Source organism: Cervus canadensis, chromosome 2 (genome assembly GCF_019320065.1).
Source record: "Cervus canadensis isolate Bull #8, Minnesota chromosome 2, ASM1932006v1, whole genome shotgun sequence".
Classification (NCBI taxonomy): domain Eukaryota; kingdom Metazoa; phylum Chordata; class Mammalia; order Artiodactyla; family Cervidae; genus Cervus; species Cervus canadensis.
Window position 1 is genome coordinate 63,948,688 of NC_057387.1, and position 22,674 is coordinate 63,971,361.

General features: G+C 36.7%; 1 protein-coding gene across 2 annotated transcripts in view; it reads left to right on the top strand.

The window, feature by feature from the left end:
* The window catches only part of PIGK (phosphatidylinositol glycan anchor biosynthesis class K), a 131,801-nt gene that overhangs the window by 81,252 nt on the left and 27,875 nt on the right, over positions 1-22,674 (top strand). For both annotated transcript variants that reach the window (XM_043460933.1, XM_043460934.1), the window contains exon 10: positions 4,784-4,868. In XM_043460933.1, coding sequence (XP_043316868.1) covers positions 4,784-4,868 — 85 coding nt within the window. The remainder of the gene's footprint in view (positions 1-4,783; positions 4,869-22,674) is intronic.

The window sequence follows — 22,674 nt, forward strand, 5'->3', positions numbered from 1 at the left end:
AGGGAAACCTAATAAGCCAACTTAATCTCCTCTCTTCTCCCATCACAAGATAGCTTACTGTATTGCTGCATCTAAAAACAAAAAAAGCAGATAATTTTCAGTAAAAAAGAAGCCAACATCCATACACAGTTACTGTAAGAAAGCAGAATACTAAAACCAAATCTTCTAAACATGCTCAACACACAGAGAATGAAGGGAAAAATAAAAAGAAGGAAAAGGCACAAAAAAGGAAAACTAAGATAAAAGTCAAAGTGTTAGTTGCTCAGTTGTGTCCAACTTTTTGCAGTCCTATGGACTGTAGCTCTCCAGGTTCCTCTGTCCATGAAATTTTCCAGACAAGAATACTGGAGTGGGTAGCCATTCCCTTCTCCAGGGGATCTTTCCAACCCAAGGATCAAACTGAGGTCTCCCGCATTGCAGGTAGATTCTTACCATCTGAGCCACCAGGGAAACCAAGACACAATACTCAAATATAAATAACTTACATTACACAAGCAATTGCATTATGAAAGAACACCATGAATCAGACACTTCAAAACTCACAATTGAAATGGACAATGAATAGGAAGATGTATGAAATAGGAGCTGACTGAACTCTGGAAAGGAAACCAACAAAAAAAGACAAAAATCATTTCAGAAATGAAAAGTAAATTACAAGGTACCCAAGGTAAGATAGATATTGCCAAAAGTTCAGTAAGAGACTAGAAATGAAAAAATTCATGAAAGTGAAATTGAAATAAGATAGATAAAAGGATCAGAGATAAAGAGAGAAGATCCAATATATTTAGATCGAGAAATTGAACTAGAAAAATAAATGGGAAATGAACAGAAATAATATTTAAAATTATAATAAATCAAACTTCTCTAAAATAAAAGGAAACTTGGATTTCCATATTGAAAGGGCCCCCATGTGCCTCAGAGAATTGATTGATCTAGAACAATTGACTCTTAGCTATATCTTATATATTAGTATTAGACCTTAAAATAAAAGAAAAAGACCACCTGAGCCTTCAAGCCAAAAAAAAAAAAAATAGTTTTATTTTTAAAATAAATTAAAAGTGAGAGTAATTAAAATAGAAAGAAAATCAGTTTGACATTACACCTTGAGCAACATACATGGCAAGAAATTGATGGACATTTTTAAGAAATTCAAAATGAGTAATTTGTTGTGGGACATTGAATAAGTAAAAAGCTCAAAATCCATAGTGGTACCCAAGATTACTTGGGAATTGCACTTTGAGTGACTTTTTAAAACATGCTGCAGTTATTAAGAAAATTTTCAAGAGTGTTCCCTGATGGTTAGGACTCAGTGCTCTCACTGCTGGGGTCAGAGGCATGGTATGATCCCTGGTGGGGAAACTAAGGTCCTGAAAGCTGCGCAGCCAGGCAAAAGAAAGAAAAAGAAAATTTTCAAACCTCTCATTGGTTGATGCATACTGACGTGTTTAGATGTGATCTGTTGTGATATTTGCAACTTTAAAATGGTTTAGAAAAAATAAAAGAAGGAAAAAGAAGTTGAAATGTTTTGCAACAGCTACTTGTCATTTTTGAAAATGTTAAAATGAATTGCTAAAATTAGATTTCTAATATTTATGTATCTTTTATATTGATTGAGAGACATTTTATGAGTAAAATGAATTCCATTTTATATGTCATTACTTCGTATTTTTAGAAGAATTTTTCATATTTCTGTTTACTCTTAGAATTACCAGTGATCTCATCTACACTAATTTTTTTCCCCAGCAGATATTTATTGAAACTTCTAGTGCCTTAATCAAGGCAATAGCACCAAACTCTATGGAGTAGTCATTGTATTCTTTCCTACCACAGACATACAGTAAAAAAAAAAAAAAACAACCCACAAATAATCCAGTTTCACTTAGAAATATCCTTAGTGAGGAAGGAAAATTTTAAATGAATTATTTATCTTTTTATTATAGAGTTATAATGTAGTTTTGATACAAATATTTTTTCAGATGTATCAGTTCAGTTCAGTTGCTCAGTTGTGTCTGACTCTTTGCGACCCCACGGACCACAGCACCCCAGGGCCTCCCTGTCCATCACCAGCTCCGGAGTTTACCCAAACTCGTGTCCATTGAGTCGGTGATGACATCCAACCATCTCATCCTCTGTCATCCACTTCTCCTCCTGCCTTCAATCTTTCCCAGCATCAGGGTCTTTTCCAATGAGTCAGCTCTTCAGATCAGGTGGCCAAAGTATTGGAGTTTCAGCTTCAGCATCAGTCCTTCCAATGAACACCCAGGACTGATCTCCTTCAGGAAGGACTGGTTGGATCTCCTTGCAGTCCAAGGGACTCTCAAGAGTCTTCTCCAACACCACAGTTCAAAAGCATCAATTCTTTGGTGCTCATCTTTCTTTATAGTCCAACTCTCACATCCATACATGACTACTGGAAAAACCATAGCCTTGACTACATGGACGTTTGTTGACAAAGTAATATCTCTGCTTATTAATATGCTGTCTAGGTTGGTCATAACTTTCCATCCAAGGAGCAAGCGTCTTTTAATTTCATGACTGCAGTCACCGTCTGCAGTGGTTTTGGAGCCCCCCAAAATAAAGTCAGTCACTGTTTCCACTGTTTCCCCATCTATTTGCTGTGAAGTGATGGGACTGGATGCCATGATCTTAGTTTTCTGAATGTTGAGCTTTAAGCCAGCTTTTTCCCTCTCTTCTTTCACTTTCATCAAGAGGCTCTTTAGTTCTTCTTCACTTTCTGCCATAAGGGTGGTGTCATCTGCATGTCTGAGGTTATTGATATTTCTCCCCGCAATCTTGATTCCAGCTTGTGCTTCTTCCAGCCCAGCGTTTCTCATGATGTACTCTGCATATAAGTTAAATAAGCAGGGTGACAATATACAGCCTTGATGTAGTCCTTTTCCTATTTGGAACCAGTCTGTTGTTCCATGTCCAGTTCTAACTGTTGCTTCCTGACCTGCATACAGGTTTCTCAAGAGGCAGGTCAGGTGGTCTGCTATTCCCAGATGTATGATTTGCCAAAATTTTCCTCCATTCTTTGGGTTTTTTACTTTCTTGGTAGTGTATTTTGAAGCACAAGAATTTTAAACTGGTATTATTTAATCTATTTTCCCTTTGTTGCTTGGTATATCTCTTGTATACCTAAAAATATAGGTAGAACTTTAAATGGTGGTACATTGTGAAATGTTTAAAAATAATGTGGGTTATTTTTGGTCAATGAATATTTATTTTATTTTTAGTTGTATACTGTATTAATTTGTGAGGGCTGCCATAACAAAGTACCACAGACTGAGTGACTTAAGCAACAGAAATTTATTTCCTCACAATTCTGGAAGCTGGAAGTCCAAGATCAAGGTGTTGACAGGATTGTTTTCTTATAAAGCCTCTCTTGTTTATTTATAGATGGTTAAATCTGCCCCTGGTATATTCACGAGGTCTTTGTCTTTATCTGTGTCCATCTCCAGAACTTTCTTCATCTTTTAATACTGGAATTCTACCCATTAAATAGTAATTCCCCCCTCTCCGCTCATTTGCTCCTGGAAACCACCCTTCTATTTTGTGTCTCTATAAAGGAATATTTAAGACAGTCTTTTTCATCAATAGTGAGAGTCTACAAAGTTCCTCCAATTAATTATTTTTATGCTAATCTGCAAAGTATATATAGACTTTTCCCTATCTAAGAGGTCTTTTAAACTCTTATGTACAAAATTTTGTCCTTATTTGTATATTTGCCTTTTTATTGGGAGAGATTCCAGATTTCTTGTCATCAGATTTATTAACTAGAGATTTATACTAGGCTTGTTTATTTTTCAAGGTAATTCAAGGTTTCAGTTTTTAGATTTAAGTTGATAAGGCGATGTGTACTTTACAGGAATAAAAGGTAATTGAAAGTTTAAATGTATTTCGGTCTTACTGTTTTGAAATCTAATGTTTATTTGCTATTTTGTAAATGTTGATACTCTTTTAAGAACCTTTTTTTGTAGTTTTCTTCATTTGGGTAGATTTTATTCTTACTCTACACTTTACTCTTTTATACCATCAGGTATGTGTTGTGTCCATTCTGCATCTCATTGAAATAAAAGTTAAAATATTTTCCATATTGAATAACCTCTCAGAGAGTTATTGTTGTCTTTATTTTATTCATATATTCATTCAGCAAACATTTGTTGAGTCTTCATTATATGGTAAACAGTAGCTATACAAAGAAGAATAAACATGATTTTTTTCTTCAAGGTGGTTAAAAAAATGCACCTAAGTAGATCTAAATAAATTACTATATTTGAAAGAAGAGTAAACAAAAAGGGAGTTTTAGTTGGTCCAAATAGGAAACAGAATGGAGAAAATCAGAGTCCTGGGAATACAAGGCCCACTGGCAGGGGACCAGTAGATGGGCGTGGCTGAAACTATTGGTTCGGATGTAGAGGAAGAGTTGCTGAAAATGAGACTTGAATAGTTGGAGCCAAATTTTGAAGACACTTTAAAAGCATATGCAGTGAACATGGAGTTCTTAAACATTTTTAAGTCTCAGAGTGAAAAACAGGATGAGACTATTATGTGATGTTAGCTAGTCTTATTAAATAGTAATTTTATGCAATCTGAATGTATATATGGTTGTACCATTTAAAAATTATCCTTAGATTGTTTTTCATAGATTATTGACAAATACTGCTTATTTTACAATCTCAGATATATATTTTTAATATAGTTCATATTTTGTATGTTTAAGTATCTGCCATATTTTAAAAAATATACTTTAGCTTTGTGTTTTTTAATTTGTTTTTTCCAGCTATAAGAAAGACCAGATGGTTGAGGAACTAATGGAACCTCTGAAATACGCTGAACAACTTCCTGTAGCTCAGATAATACACCAGGTTTGCTTTCCATTTTATTCTTTTGAAAGAAACAAGATTTTTAATCTCTGAAAAGTAATTGCTTTTGTTAGGTTTTTCAGAATCAATGTGCTATAGCTGAAAGGCATTCCAGGCTGTCTAGCCCTATTTAGGCTCCACCTCTTACAGTTGGAAATCTCATTCAAAGCGCAATATTAAAAGGCTACTTGCTGTTTAACAGTAGAATTCTTGCTTATATAAAATACAGGGTAGAATCAGAATTATCTTTTGTGCATTACTTAACAACAAGACTTAATTTCAGAGAACTTTCATTTGAACCATTGTATATGGTACTTATTAATGACAAAGAAATTACTGAAAAAATAACATTTGGTGTAATTTTTTTGAGTAGGTAAAATGAGAAAGAAATCTCTCCTTACTTCTTCTACCCCACCCCATTATCAACTCTTGTAAAGTGTAATTCTAAATGTCATGTGGGTAATTTTTTCATTTCCAATTATAATGACTCTATCATCCCTTCTACATTACTGTAATCTTAGAGAAGGCAGTGTGGTAAGTTTTTAAACTTAGATTTTGTACTGTAATTCTGACAGCATACAAAGTTCGCTCTGCTGGGCCAGAATCTAAGAATTTTAAAAGTGGTTTGTTGATGAGAGTTATGGCCGATAGACCTACCAGATTTATCAGACGCTATAGATTATAGGAAATATTAAAAGTCCTTAAATGTCAGAATTTGTCAGAATTTTTATGAATGTTAATTACTATTATGAGTCTTTCCATATGTCTTTGCCAATCAAACGAATTTTTATTTAGCAGATACAGATTGATTATAAGTACCAGGTTGAGCTTATTAAAAGAAAACAGGCTTTTACTTTAAAATGTTGGCTACATGGAGAAGGAAATGGCAACCCACTCCAGTACTCTTGCCTAGAAAATTCCATGGATGGAGGAGCCTGGTGGGCTACAGTCCATGGGGTCACAAAGAGTCAGACACGACTGAGTGACTTTTCACTTTCACTCTCACTTCCTAAATACAAATGGTGGTTCTGATTATTGCACTTAAAACTGGGATGTTGGACTATATTTTCAGTATTCTGTTAAACAGTAAAGTACTGTGTAGATAAAATGATATTAAAAAATATTGTTACCAAGTGTCATCATGTAATATGGCTGAAAATCCTAAAAAAAAAAAAAATAAATAAAATGTTGGCTACATAGATCTTTTCATGGAGGTTAAAATTGAATATTAAAATTCTATGAGAAATTATAAAAAGTGGTCAAAAATTTGCCCATAGTCTATCTGTGGTTGGTAATCAGGTCCAGTTATATGTCAGGAATTCTCTGGTGTTGTCAGTGTTTAAATGACCTAACAGCCTGCAAATGTCACGTTTAAAATTCTGTCTTCATGCCTGACTCTCAGCATAAATGAATTAAACAGCAGAGCAGGCAGCAAGTCAATATGTTCTTAACAGTAAGAGTGAGCAATGAAACAGTTTGTGGTTTGTTCAGAATAGGTAAATAGAATCTGCCCACAACACTTCACCTAGAATAAAATCTAAAACAGGAAACAAGAATTAACCTTTAAGATGGTTGACCAGATGAAATGTCAGTCATATTTTTATAGCTTGAATGAACCAATAAACTGCTGTTATATACACTGTGTGAATTCAAAGATGAAAAACTTTGACCCTGGTCAAAATTTTTGTGATGATATTCTTGGCATTATCAGAAGCTATATTAATTTTAACACTGAATTATAAACATTATAATGAAATTTTTATAGTACCTGAATTTATAAAATTTTTATTTTAAGATTCACAATAGGGATTTCTTCTTCTTTATAGTGAATAAAATTAATTTTGTTCTCAAGGGGTAATCAGGAAAGATCATTTTTCCTCTTATTTCCCTTTATTGACAATACCATAATTTTGAAACTGTTACAGTTGTCTGTCGAGTGATCTTTAAGAACACGTCAAAGGCTTTCTCTGCATCTATTGAGATAATCATATGGTTTTTATCTTTCAATTTGTTAATGTGGTGTATTACATTGATTGATTTGCGGATATTAAAGAATCCTTGCATTCCTGGGATAAAGCCCACTTGGTCATGGTGTATGATTTTTTTAATATGTTGTTGGATTCGGTTTGCTATGAATTTTTGTTAAGGATTTTGCCATCTATGTTCAATGAGTGACTATTGGGACTGTAGTTTTTCTTTTTTTTTGTGGCACTCTTTGTCTGGTTTTGATTAGGTGATGGTGGCTATAGACATGAGTTTGGAAGCTGACCCTTCATCTGCAATTTCTGAACGAGTTTGAGTAAGAATAGGTGTTGCTCTCCCTTAACCCTCTTACACTGTTGGTTGGAATGCAAACTAGTACAGCCGCTATGGAAAACAGTGTGGAGATTTCTTAAAAAACTGGAAATAGAACTGCCATATGACCCAGCAATCTCACTTCTGGGCATACACACTGAGGAAACCAGATCTGAAAGAGACACGTGCACCCCAATGTTCATCACAGCACTGTTTATAATAGCCAGGACATGGAAGCAACCTAGATGCCCATCAGCAGATGAATGGATAAGGAAGCTGTGGTACATATACATGGAATATTACTCAGCCGTTAAAAAGAATTCATTTGAACCAGTCCTAATGAGATGGATGAAACTGGAGCCCATTATACAGAGTGAAGTAAGCCAGAAAGATAAAGAACATTACAGCATACTAACACATATATATGGAATTTAGAAAGATGGTAACGATAACCCTATATGCAAAACAGAAAAAGAGACACAGAAATACAGAACAGACTTTTGAACTCTGTGGGAGAAGGTGAGGGTGGGATGTTTCAAAAGAACAGCATGTATACTATCTATGGTGAAACAGATCACCAGCCCAGGTGGGATGCATGAGACAAGTGCTCGGGCCTGGTACACTGGGAAGACCCAGAGGAATCGGGTGGAGAGGGAGATGGGAGGGGGGATCGGGATGGGGAATAAGTGTAAATCTATGGCTGATTCATATCAATGTATGACAAACCCACTGAAATGTTGTGAAGTAATTAGCCTCCAACTAATAAAAAAAAAAAAAAAAAAAAGAAACACATGAGTTATGTTGCTAGGAGTTCACGTATAAGTGAATTATTTGAAAGCCATTTTCCCCCCTAAGAGAATAGTGATGTATGTAATAATTAGGTGCAGCCAAACCCATAATATCTCAAAATATGTAATATATCTGTTTTATAGTGTTATTGAAGTATATATTTAACCTCCACCTATAATAGTGTGTTTTTGTACTCTAAGAACTGTTTTTCTTCTCATCTTGCATCATGCTTTACCTATGTCTGTTCTGGAGTATGTGTCATTCTTATTGAAATAATGTTACTTATTCACGTATCTTACCCTCTGTGTGCTCAGTCACTTCAGCTGTGTCTGACTCTCTGCAGCCCCGTGGACTGTAGCCCACAGGCTCGTAATCAGGCAAGATTACTGGAGTAGGATGCAGTTTCCTCCTGCAGGGGACCTTCCTGAGCCAGGGACCAAAACCGTGTCTCTCGAGTCTCTTATGTCTCCTGCCTTGGTAGGTGGGTTTTTTACCACTAGTGCCACCATATCTTCTATTTGATCGTCTTTCCGGATCTCCTTGATTTCTTGATATTTTTTTCAGCATCTTATCTTGTGCCATTTTTGCATGTCTGAATGGCTGGAGATATATGCTTGTGTGTGTGTGTGTGTGTGTGTGCAATGGTATAGTGAGAGCCAGACCATCTCTTTTCCCTACCATCAAGGCATCAGAAGCCAGGGCACAGTTTAGAAAATGAGAGAGGAGGAGCCAGGCACAGGGCTTAACATGAAGAGCAATTCAAGGAATAGCAGAGAGTGAGAGAGAGGAATCTATTTCAGTCATTTGAGTAATTAATTTCTTGTTTATATTACTTAAACTGCATGTTACAATGAGGAGATAGACAGGATTTCAGTATTTCCATTTTGTACTGCCAAATTATTTACCTTTCTTTACGTGTCCTAGCAAACATGATTGCACATCTAGGAAATCCAAGACATTCAAGTTATAAGCAGTAGAAGTAAGAAGAGAATCTGGTGAGATAGTCAGATATAAGATGAATAAAACCGGTACTGCTTCATATTTGCAATAACCACACAAAATGAAAATGGGAAAAATGTTCTTTCACAATGAAAGGAACTATAAAATACCTAGAGAGTACATTTGGCAAGTAAACTATAGAACTTACAGTCTAAGAATCATGGAAGCATACCACATTTCATAAGCAGAAAGTTATACCAAATATTTGATGGGGTAGGGAACTTAATATCATAAAGTATAATTTTCCCAAATTAGGAGTTCTAATTAGAATAGAAGCAAGTTGGTTTTTTTTTTAATGTTAGAAAAAAAAAATGACCACATAGTTCATGTGGAAGAACAAATATCTAATAATAGACAAAGAAAGTACATAAAAGAAAACACAGCCTCTTGAATCATATAAATAGGTATGGACAAAGGAACAGATAAGTGGATTAATGGAATACAGTAAAAAGGTGGATTTCAAACATTATTATAATTCACAATAAGAAATACATTTTACATACATTGATGTATGTATGTGTTAAAGATTAGAAGTAAAAGTTTTATGAAACATTTACCCTCATTACATGTGATGCACATTATTTTCTTTTTCTGTTTTTTTTTTTCAGTGTCAAATAAAGCATAACTAAATTAATTTCAAAAGCAAATAGTCCTGACCTGAGGCTCGAAAAAACACTGAATAGAGAATTCAAAGAAAAAAATTTATGAGATTTGATCATTAAATATATGATTAAGATTATATGTATTTCAATAGAAAAACAGCTTAATTTGAATTTCATACTATGTAATATAAAATAAATTTTGTATGAAGACTTAAAATAAGATTTTAGAAGAAAGTTTCAGCAACAGCATTTTTAATCTAAAGTAGGAAAGAACTTCTTAATAAACATACACATGCAGGAGATATGTTTGGCTCCATAAAAATTTAATATTTTATATATCAAAAGATACCAGAACATTAAAATACTAATGTTAGAATCAAAATAAGATCTTTGCAAAGAAGACAGTAGTGAATTGGTTAATATCAAAAATATATGTAGAATTCTTGAACGTTTATAAAAGACAAAACAACTCAGTAGGAAAAAAAAAGACAAAAGATGAAAAGCAGGTCAGAGAAGAACAAATAGAAATGGCTAGTGAGTGAAAAGAAAGCCTAAAACTCATTAAGGAAGTACACATTACAAATTAAGTAAAATTATTGTATGCCTATCAAACTGGCAGAAATTAAAATCACATATTGGAAAACAGTCTGGCAGTTTCTCACAAGGTTAAATGTAGATTTACCATTCAGTTCAATTCAGTCGTTTAGTTGTGTCCGACTCTTTGCAACCCCATGAACTGCAGCATGCCAGGCCTCCCTGTCCATCACCAACTGCCGGAGCCTACCCAAACCCATGTCCATCGAGTCAGTGATGCCATCCAACCACCTCATCCCCTGACATCCCCTTCTCCTCCTGCCCTCAATCTTTCCCAGCATCAGGGTCTTTTCCAATGAGTCAGCTCTTCAGATCAGGTGGCCAAAGTATTGGAGTTTCAGCTTCAGCATCAGTCCTTCCAATGAATGCTCAGGACTGATCTCCTTTAGGATGGACAGGTTGGATCTCCTTGCAGTCCAAGGGACTCTCAAGAGTCTTCTCTAACACCACAGTTCAAAAGGATCAGTTCTTTGGCGCTCATCTTTCTTTAGAGTCCAACTCTCACATCCATACATGACCACTGGAAAAACCATAGCCTTGACCAAATGGACCTTTGTTGACAAAGTAATGTCTCTGCTTTTTAATATGCTGTCTAGGTTGGTCATAACTTTCCATCCAAGGAGCAAGCGTCTTTTAATTTCATGACTGCAGTCACCAACTGCAGTGATTTTGGAGCTCAAAAAAATAAAGTCTTTCACTGTTTCCATTGTTTCCCCATCTATTTGCCATGAAGTGATGGGACCAGATGCCATGATCTTAGTTTTCTGAATGTTGAGCTTTAAGCCAACTTTTTCACTCTTTTCTTTCACTTTCATCAAGAGGCTCTTTAGTTCTTCTTCACTTTCTGCCATAAGGGTATGTCATCTGCATATCTGAGGTTATTGATATTTCTCCCGGCAATCTGGATTCCAGCTTGTGCTTCATCCAGTCCAGCATTTCTCATGATGTACTCTGCATGTAAGTTAAATAAGCAGGGTGACAATATACAGCCTTGACGTACTCCTTTTCCTATTCGAAACCAGTCTGTTGTTCCATGTCCAGTTCTAACTGTTGCTTCCTGACCTGCATACAGGTTTCTCAAGAGGCAGGTCAGGTGGTCTGGTATTCCCATCTCTTTCAGAATTTTCCACAGTTTATTGTGATCCACACAGTGAAAGGCTTTGGCATAGTCAGTAAAGCAGAAATAGATGCTTTTCTGGAACTCTCTTGCTTTTTCGATGGTCCAGCGGATGTTGGCAATTTGATTTCTGGTTCCTCTGCCTTTTCTAAAACCAGCTTGAACATCTGAAAGTTCTTGGTTCACGTATTGCTGGAGCCTGGCTTGGAGAATTTTGAGCATTACTTTACTAGCGTGTGAGATGAGTGCAATTGTGGGGTAGTTTGAGCATTCTTTGGCATTGCCTTTCTTTGGGATTGGAATGAAAACTGACCTTTTCCAGTCCTGTGGCCACTGTGGAATTTTCCAAATTTGCTGACATATTGAGTGCAGCAGTTTCACAGCATCATCTTTCAGGATTTGAAATAGCTCAACTGGAATTCCATCACCTCCACTAGCTTTGTTTGTAGTGATGTTTCCTAAGGCTCACTTGACTTCACATTCCAGGATGTCTGGCTCTAGGTGAGTGTGAGTGATCACACCATCGTGATTAAGTGGGTCATGAAGATCTTTCTTGTATAGTTCTTTTGTGTATTCTTGCCGCCTCTTCTTAATATCTTCTGCTTCTGTTAGGTTCATACCATTTCTCTCCTTTATTGAGCCCATCTTTGCATGAAGCGTTCACTTGGTATCTCTAATTTTCTTGAAGAGATCTCTAGTCTTTCCTATTCTATTGTTTTCCTCCATTTCTTTGCATTGATTGCTAAGGAAGGCTTTCTTATCTCTTCTTGCTATTCTTTGGAACTCTGCCTTCAAATGGGTATATCTTTCCTTTTCTCCTTTGCTTTTTGCTTCTCTTCTTTTCACAGCTATTTGTAAGGCATCCTCAGACAGCCATTTTGCTTTTTTGCATTTCTTTTTCTTGGGAATGGTCTTGATTTCCAGTTTTCTGTACAATGTCATGAACCTCCATCCATAGTTCATCAGGCACCCTGTCTGTCAGATCTAGTCCCTTAAATCTATTTCTCACTTCCACTGTATAGTCATAAGGGATTTGATTTAGGTCATACCTAAATCTAGTGGATTTCCCCACTTTCTTCAGTTTAAGTCTGAATTTTGCAGTAAGGAGTTCATGATCTGAGCCACAGTCAGCTCCCAGTCTTGTCTTTGCTGACTGTATAGAGCTTCTCCATCTTTGGCTGCAAAGAATGTAATCAGTCTGATTTTGGTGTTGACCATCTGGTGATGTCCATGTTTATAGTCTTCTCTTGTGTTGTTGGAAGAGGATATTTGCTATGACCAGTGCATTCTCTTGGCAGAACTGATGACCCAATGATTCCAGCCTACATGTGTACAAACATGCATCCACACAAAAACCTGTGCATGAATGATCATAGCAATATTATTTATAATAGCCAATAATTGGAAGCATCACAGTGTTGATCAACTAATGGGCAAATAAAATATATCCATACAGTGGGGCATTATTCAGTGATTAAAGAGGAATGAAGTACTGATACCTGTACTACATGGGTGATCCTTGAAAACTGTGTTAAGTAAAAGTCTATCATAAAAGACCACATGTTGTATGGTTCTGTTTGTGTGAAATGCCTAGAATAGGCAGATCAATTGTGGGTTGTCTAGAACTGGGATGAGGTGGAGGAATGAGGAATGACTTCTAAATGGGTGTAGGGATTCTTTGGTTTTTTTGAAGTGGTAAAAATGTTCTAAACTTGGTGGTAAGCATTGCATTTGTTGTTGTTCAGTTGCTAAGTTATGTCCAATTCTTTGCGACCCCATGGACTGCAGCATACCAGGCTTCGCTGTCCTTCGCCATCTCCCAGAGTTTGCTCAAATGTACATCCATTAAGCTGATGATGCCATCCAACCATCTCATCCTCGTCATCCCCTTCTCCTCTTGCCCTTAATCTTTCCCAGCATCAGGGTCTTTTCCAATGAGTCAGCTCTTTGTATCAGGTGGCCAAAGTATTGGAGCTTCAGCTTCAGCATCAGTCCTTCTGATGAATGTTCAGGGCTGATTTCCTTTAGGATTGACTCATTTGATCTCATTGCAGTCCAAGGGACCCTCAAGAGTCTTCTCCAGCACCGCAGTTCAAAAGTTCGGCACTCAGCCTTCCTTATGGTTCTGCTCTCATGTCCGTATGTGACTACGGAAAAACCATAGCTTTGACTATACAGACCTTTGTCAGCAAAGAGATGTGTCTACTTTTTAATACACTGTCTAGGTTTGTCATAGCTTTTCTTCCAAGGAGCAAGCGTCTTTTAATTTCATGGGTGCAGTCACCGTCTTCACAAATTTTGGAGCACAAGAAGATAAAATCTGCCACTGTTTCCATTGTTTCCCCATCTATTTGCTGTGAAGTGATGGAACCAAGTGCCATGATCTTAGTTTTTTGAATGTGGAGTTTTAAGCCAGCTTTTTCACTCTCTTCTTTTCACCTTCACCAAGAGGCTCTTTAGTTCCTCTTTGCTCTCTGCCATTAGAGTGGTATTATCTATATATCTGAGGTTGTTATTTCTCCCAGCAATCTTGGTTCCATCTTGTGATTTATCCAGCTTGGCATTTCACATGATGTACTCTGCATAGAAGTTAAATAAGCAGGGTGACAATATACAGCCTTGACGTACTCCTTTCCCGATTTTGAACCAGCCTGTTGTTCCATGTCCAGTTCTGTTGCTTCTTGACCTGCATGCAGGTTTCTCAGGAGGCCAGTAAGGTGTTCTGGTATTCCCATCTCTTTCAGAATTTTCCACAGTTTGTTGTGATCTGCACAGTCAAAGCTTTAGCCTAGCCAGTGAAGCAGAAGTAGATGTTTTTCTGGAATTCTCTTTCTTTTTCTATGATCCAACAGGTGTTGGCAATTTGACCTCTGGTTCCTTTGCCTTTCCTAAATCCAGCTTGTACATCTGGAAGTTTTTGGTTCATGAACTGTTGAAGCCTAGCTGGAAGGATTTTGAGCATTGCCTTGCTTGTATGTGAAATGAGCACAGTTGTATGGTAGTTTAAACATTCTTTGGCATTGCAGAGCTCTGTGAATATACCAAATCATTGCATCTCAGTGCAGTGATATTTGCAGCAATCTTTCTTATGGCCACAACAAGTTGGAAATGATGTGAATGACCCTCAGCATAGTTGCTTTATCATGTGGATGATTATCAGAAGCCACAGTCAGTAGAGCAAATACATGTTTTCTATATTTTCTTATAATTGGATTTTTTTTTTTCAATCAACTAACCTCTTATTCCTCCTCTTCTTTCAGCCTAATGGTAGAAAATTTAGTCACCCACACCTAGAGTTTTCTTTGTTTTCCACTCCTTCCTGGTATGATGGAATCACAGCTTAGGTAGTAGTGGGTAGTGACATGGCTTCATGGTACTGTGAGATTCAAGGTGTTCCTTTCCTGAGATATACTGTTATATTGTATATGTTTGGATTGGTACCTGTCTTTTCTGATAGCCGCTGAGTCAGCTGTGTGCACAGTACATCTGTTAATTCTTTGCATGTTGTCTCTCCACGTGGTTGTATAGCTCTGGCAGTGTTAGAGGAAGAGAACAGAGTAGATGATGAGAAAGACCAGCTCCTCATTTGTTATCATTCCTTCCTATTCTTTTCCTCTGTTCTCTATCCTCTTTTGACTTCCTGACTTCTTTTTTCCCCTTTCCCCCATTTTCCTCTATTTCATTCTTGTAAGCTGAAGTTATTTGAATTCTTCTCAAATTTTGTTGAGTGTTGTTAGTATTTTCATTGGAAATTGAATTAAGTGTGGTGTCTGATACATAGTAGACACTGGACACAGACACTGGATAAGTATGCTGACCTTTGTTGAATTTAGGACTCTTTGACATGCTAAGAAGAAAAGGAAGTGAAGAGTTTTCTAAAGGTCACAAAAAGAGTTTACTGCAGACTATTTATGACACTTGGGTTCCTTTCATGACCAACAGTGGTAGTATTTATTTAATGTTTCTGAGTAGGTAGGCAAATTGTAGGTTTCATTATATTAACAATTTGGACAATCTAGTGGTCTTGCAACAACAGCAAGAAAACCATAAATTGCATAGGATAATGTAAATTGCAAATACTGATGAAAGGAGCATTATTTCATGTGAAAATACAACTAATCCTCTTAAAGATTTATAAACTTAGGACATAAAATATTATGAAAAATAGAAAAACACATACAAAAGAAAGTGGTTTGGTTAACCTTGCATGCTTATGTTGATAATTTTTCTTTTAGGGAAATTATTTTTTCTTTTAATCTGTTTACTAGGAAGACAGGTACAGAACTATCTCACTGAGACACGTTTGGAGAGATGTGGATGATTTTCCCTTATAAGTAATTTTACATTTATTTCAGAGATGTTAATTTTAAAATCAAACCACTTAAAAAAATAGCTTAAATTTACTATTAAGATTTGAAATATGTAACTATACTATGGTACTTTTGTGGAAAGTTGATATTTTTTGTTCTTTGTGAAAAGAATTGCATACAGATGGGTTAGAAAATGTTTTTCTTTCTTTTCTAATTGGTAGGTTGTGTTACTTTAATTTGTAAACATAAAAAATCGATTAGCACCATGTAGAGTTTATTGAATTATAAAATAGTGACAACTAGGGATAAAAAAAAAAACAGACACAGTTTTTGAAAAAGAAATGAATATGTAGTTAAGAGTAGTATAAGCTGGAGTCAAGATTGCCGGAAGAAATATTAATGATCTCAGATATGCAGATGACACCAGCATTATGGCAGAAAGCAAAGAGGAACTAAAGAGCCTCTTGATGAAAGTGAAAGAGGAGAGTGAAAAAGCTAGCTTAAAACTCAATGTTCAAAAAACTAAGATCATGGCATCCAGTTCTACCACTTCATGGCAAATAGATGGGGAAACAATGGAAACAGTGAAAGTTTTATTTTCTTGGACTGCAAAATCACTGCAGATGGTGACCGCAGACATGAAATTAAAAGACACTTGCTCCTTGGAAGGAAAGCTGTGACCAACCTAGACAGCATATTAAAAAGCAGAGACATTACTTTATCAACAAAGGTCTGTCTAGTCAAAGCTATGGTAAGGTCTGTCTAGTCAAAGCTATGGTTTTTCTGTAGTCATGTATGGATGTGAGAGTTGGATGAAGAAAGCTGAGCAGTGAAGAATTGCTGCTTTTGAACTGTGGTGTTGGAGAAGACTCTTGAGAGTCCCTTGGACAACAAGGAGATCAAACTAGTCAATCCTAAAGAAAACCAGTCCTGGATATTCATTGGAAGGACTGGTGCTGAAGCTGAAGCTCCAATACTTTGGCCACCTGATGCAAAGAACAGACTCATTTGAAAAGACCCTGATGCCGGGAAAGATTGAAGGCAGGAGGAGAAGGGGATGACGGAGGATGAGATGGTTGGATGGCATCACTGACTTGATGGATGTGAGTTTGTGCAAACTCCAGGAGTTGGTAATGGACAGGGAAGCTTGGCATGTTACAGTCCATGGGGTCGCAAAGAGTTGGACACGACTGAATGACTGAACTGAACTGAACTAGGAGTAGTATAGACTTCCCTTGTAGCTCAGACGGTAAAGTGTCTGCCTACAATGCGGGAGACCTGGGTTCAGTCTCTGGGTTGGGAAGATCTCCTGGAGAAGGAAATGGCAATTCACTCCAGTATCCTTGCATGGAAAATCCCATGGATGGAGTAGCCTGATAGGCTATAGTCCATGGGGTCACAAAGAGTGACTTTACTTTCACTTTCAGGAGTGGTAGATCAGTCTCAAACAAAATTGTTATTGATCTTTCTTTTTAAAAAAAGTGGTATATTTTAGAAATGTACTGGAAAAATGAAATTCATCAGTAATGAATGTATAATTTACCATAACACTTTTTCTTTAGTGTCATCTAGTTAGGTATGTGTTTTATTTTTTGATATTTTGTGTCAAGAATCATTTTTAGTTAGCTCTGCCAGATATTAAAATATTTAGGCTTGTGCTATTTAGATATACAAAGTGGTGCTGATACAAAAATGTAGGTAAGTCCTAAGTGCAGCATAGATCTGAGCAGAGTAGATAGTATAAATCACTTAGCTAGCCTAGAAACCCTACTGTGTATTTGGATTATATAAATGATAAAGATGACACCACAAATCAGTGAGAAAATAAAGAATTATTCAGTAAATGATTCTGGGACAGTTAAGCCTTTGGGAGGGGCAGCAGAGACTAGATTCTTGATTTATAACATGTGGAAAAAGTAGATGCTAATTGGATTATAGATCACTGCTAAAAATGGGACCTGTCAAAACTACATATTGGTAAATATTTGTTGGTAAGGAATTTCTAAGTGTGAAATCATGGCAAAAGCTTTAAGGAAAATCAATATATTTGACTTTGTAAAAATGTAAAATTTTTGTACATCAAAACAGAAAGGCAAATATCAAAGTGCAAAACTATTTTCCTCACAGAATTGACATCTTTATATATAAAGAGCTTTTACAAAGAGATAACAATCCTAACACTCCAGAGGAAAAGGAGCAAAGAAGTTCATACAGACAGACCTCAAAAGTTGAAATAAAAATAAACTGATGAAAACATTAATATTCATTAATGATCTAAGAATTACTCATTTCAACCTTAAAAATTAAAAAAAAAATTTCCCATTTAAAAGTATCTGTTACATTAGCAAAAATATGAAAAGTAGTAATACTCAATAAAAACAAAGCACATAAACTATTGGAGAGGAGTGTAAATTGGTAGGGACAGTGTGGTAATTTTTACCAAATTTATAAATTATGTTTATGAGCTATTTAAACATGGCTGATTGAACACATGTCTATTCTCCTTCCTGAAAAACCCTACTAAAATGACAGTAAAGATATAAAAATATATAAATACGATAAAACAAAGAAAATGGAGGAGTAGAAAATAGCAGATGAGAGGCACCAAAATTGGAAGAAGAAAAGAAGAAAATCAGTTGAATAAATGGTTATCAGCTTGGTGGAGTGGACAAGCTATGCCCTAACCTCCATCATGAGGGAGATCTCTGAGAACAAGCCATTTGTATTGTAGAACCTGGGAAAGCAGACACCAGACACCTCAAAGGTTGTGTGCAAAGAGGAACTCCCTCTGCCCTTCTGTTTAGTTCACAGAGCACTGGTGTCAGGCTTATATTCTGTCAGGCGGAAGACTGCAGAATTCCTCCCTGAAGATACTAGCCTAATAGAAAAAAATGGTGTATTGTGACATTTGCAGGGCCCCAGTTTAATAGCCCAGGCCCAGTCCGTTTACCTCACTGGTAAGCCCTGTGGTTGGTAAGTGCTGTTAATGCATAAAGTCTTATGATCAGTGTTTTATTTCCTCACTCTTGAGATACAACCAAGGATCATTAAATTTTTGGAGAATTCTTTATTATGGAAGACAAAGCTCAAAATAAGCAAATGGAAAAAGGGAACTTAGCAAATATGGACAAAGCCAGGAATAGGAGAAGACAGTAATAACAGCAGCCACTACTGCCACCACCATTTCAGAAAGCAGTGAGAAGGCATTTTATTTAGGAAGCAGGGTGCTATACACAAAAAGGAATATGCAGAAAATGAGGAAGAGCTCTTAGAACTTAAAACTATGCGACTAGAAATAAAAATTTCACTAGAAAATTTTGAACGCATAGTTGAGGAATCTCTTAGAAGATGGAACAAAAAGAGAAGGAAAATCAGAGATAAAGGATAAGAAAATTCGAGGAATACACTGTAGACAATTCTATATGAGTCTCACATTTCTGTATATCTTACGAGCAGAAGCACTGACAGGCTTTTTAAAACTATTTATTTTTGTTTGTTTATGGCTGTGCTGGGTCTTCCTTGCTGCACATGGGCTTTCTCTAGTTGCAGCGAGTGGGGGCTGCTCTTTGTTGTGGTGCACAGGCTTCTCATTGTGCTGGCTTCTCTTGTTGTGGAGCACAGTAGTAGTTGTGGTGTGTGGGCTCAGTAGTTGCAGCTCGTGGGCTCTAGAGCAAGGGCTCAGGGGTTGTGGTGTGTGGGCTTAATTGCTCCATGGCTTGCAGAATCTTCCCAGGCCAGGGATTGAACCTGTGTTCCTGTTCTCTGCGTTGGCAGGTGGATTCATAACCACTAGACCACCAGGGAAGTCCCACACTGACAAGTTTTTACTCTGGATTATTTTGGCAAAGGTGTTTGTGCACAGTGTTGGAAGACAGAGATAGTGACTCCTTTAGATTTGTTTGCTATCACAAAGATAATGTCTCTCTCTCTCGGGCAAAGATTGGACAGATTTGTTGCAGCTTGTTATAAAAGACTTGGGATTTCCTAGGTTGGGGATTCATTGTCTGTTACATAAACCTACTGTGTGCATAGTAATTACCAAGGTCTGCCACTGCATTGTCCCCATGGGACTTGGGGACAAAAAGAACTGGCACACATGTGAAGCTCATGTAGCTTATGAGTAATAAAGTACTTTGTCTCTGATTTAGGAGTCCCATGTCTTCTGCCAGTAACCATGAAACTGTTCTAGGCCAGCTTGTTATCTTGGAAGCAGGGTAAAATTTCAGAACCTTCACAGTGAGGTCCAACATATGACTAATGAAAAGTATTGGAAAAAGATGACAGAAAGAAAAAACAAACGGGAAGCTATATTAAAGAAATAATGCAAGAATATGTTTCCAGAACTCAGGGGTTTGCTAAGAAACAAATAGACCCCATCCAAGGAACATCAGTTTGAAATTTTAGAACAATAAAAAATAAAAAGAAGGCCCTAAAAACTTCCAGAATGAAAAAAGAGGCCCCAATCAAAATAATAAACATCTTTTGACCACAATCAGAAGAAGTAGAGGAAGGAAAATTGGAAATGAAGTAGTAATGTCACCATTATTTTTTTGTTATAAAGCTCATGTTGCTCGTTAGTTTCTAAAACAATGTTCAGGCAGTACTTTACTGCTACTTCTGCTGCTGCCGCTGCTGCTAAGTCGCTTCAGTCGTGTCCGACTCTGTGCGACCCCTTAGATGGCAGCCCACCAGGCTCCCCCGTCCCTGGGATTCTCCAGGCAAGAACACTGGAGTGGGTTGCCATTTCCTTCTCCAATGCATGAAAGTGAAAAGTGAAAGTGAAGTCGCTCAGTCATGTCCGACTCTTCGCCACCCCATGGACTGCAGCCTACCAGGCTCCTCCGTCCATGGGATTTTCCAGGCAAGAGTACTGGAGTGGGGTGCCATTGCCTTCTCTGAGTCTTTACTAGATATAAAAATTTACTAAAGATAAAAATTAAATGAAAAAAAGCCAATGAAACCATGTTATTACTTTGAAAAGGTAGACAAATTTGGTAACACAGTTAGACTAAGATAATAAAAGAAAAAAGTTATCAAAATCAAGAATGAAGAGGGGGCATCACTAGAACCCCTTTAGAAATCAAAAGAATTATAAGTAAAGGTTATAAAGACCTTTTTCCAACAAATTTTAGACAACTTGGATGAAATGGACAAATTCCTAGAAAAAAATCAAATATTAAAACTGGTCCAAAAATAAGTAGAAAAGCTAAATAGATTTTCAAGTTAGGCAGTTGAATTTATAAATTAAAATTTTACCACAAAGAAAAGTATGGACTCTGATGGCATGGCTGGTGAATTCTGTCAGACATTTAAGTAAAAAATGCTATACAGTCTCAGAAAATTTGAGGAGGAGAAAACACTTCTTAACTTACTTTATGAGGTTAGTGTTGCTGTTGTTCAGTTGCTAAATCATATCCAACTCTTTATGACCCATGGACTGCAACACGGCAGGCTTCCCTGTACTTCATCATCTCCCAGAGTTTGCTCAAAGTCATGTCCGTTGAGTTGGTGACACTGTTTAACCATTTCATCCTCTGCTCTTCTCTTATCCTTGTGCCTTCTATCTTTCCCAGCATCAGGGTTTTTTCCATTAAGTCAGGTCTTCGCATCAGGTGGTGCAGTCCAAGGGACTCTCAAGAGTCCAGCACCACAATTCAAAAGCATCAATGAGGTTAGTGTACCCTGATACCAAATACATCACAAGAGAAGAAAATCACAGATCAGTATCTCTCATGAAGGTAGACACAAAACCATAACAATGTTGGCACAGGAACAAGAGACAGCTTGTATACAACCAAATATCTAGTATGTGGCAAAGCAAGATTTGAACCTGGACCTTGTAGCACTGCAGGCTTTTGTCGCAGTGAGTTCACTGTGCTGTGAAAGCAGCAGTGATATGGTGTGAACTCTGTAGGTACGAACTGAATTTTAAACCTCCAGTGAGTCTGTTCTTGGTCCTGATGATTATTGTCCTCGCTTGTGAAATTAAATTTATCTTACTGTCTCAGCTTGTTTCTATATTAAACAAGCATAAATATGCATGATTTAAACATCTTGATTAGACATCTTTTAGTAGATACTTTCCTGGAATTTAAGATATGTGAGAGATTCATTCTGGGAATCAACATCATGAAACAATTTTATCTTTATTAATTTAAGACCCTTTACTAAGGCAAAGGCTATGTGTAAACAAAGGCACAAACCTGTGTGTTCTTTAAAAAACTTTAACTTTTTCATATTTTGTCATGACAGAGATATATTATCCACTGTTTTCCCCACTGTGTTCTCATTCATATTGCAGGCTTTCCCTGGATCCCACTGTTTCAGTTATAAGGCTTCTTATAAATCCTTTAATATTTTAATAAGATTAGTAGATTACAAAATCTATATTTTTTAATGTATCTCTGTAGGGTACATAATGATGATATAGTGTAGCCCCTTTTCTTTCATTTAGACAAGCTACCCAAAAGATTACTATAGAGCTATATATATCCATTGAAGATTCAGTTTACTGGGAAGAAGTACTGGAGTATGTCCTGATAGGCCTTGGCTTATGACATGGAAGGCTGTTTTGCAAAATTTTGTTTCATCTATGCTTTGTTGTTCCTTTTAAATCCTGGAGATAATTTTTTTTTCTAGTACAACCAATCCACATAGTTTCCTGGTATGTCCATTCTTGTGGGTACTCTTGGCATTTGAGTGAGACTGTTCTGTCATTGTACGAGGCTGGATTGCGCATCACTGGGTTGTTGGCGTCCCTGGTCCTTCCAAACACTGGTTGCCATGAGTACTTTTCACTTACTGCGATACCAAACAATGCGGTCGCCTTTTCTGAACTCCTCCCATCCCATGGAGGGCAATACTGCCTCATGTTGAGTACCACTGCAGGTAATTATTTCCAGTGTTTGCCTGTAAAACCTTTTATCTGTATGCTCTAGTCTCTTAATCTTATAATGTAATATTTAAAAATATGTTTAATTGAGAACCTCTTCTCACTTTTCTGCATTCTCAGATGCTGTCTTAGATGCTGCAGTCCTAGCTTCTGTCGTTATGTGATATGTATTTGGACAGTTTTTTAGTTCTTCTGTCCTTGTTTGTGATAG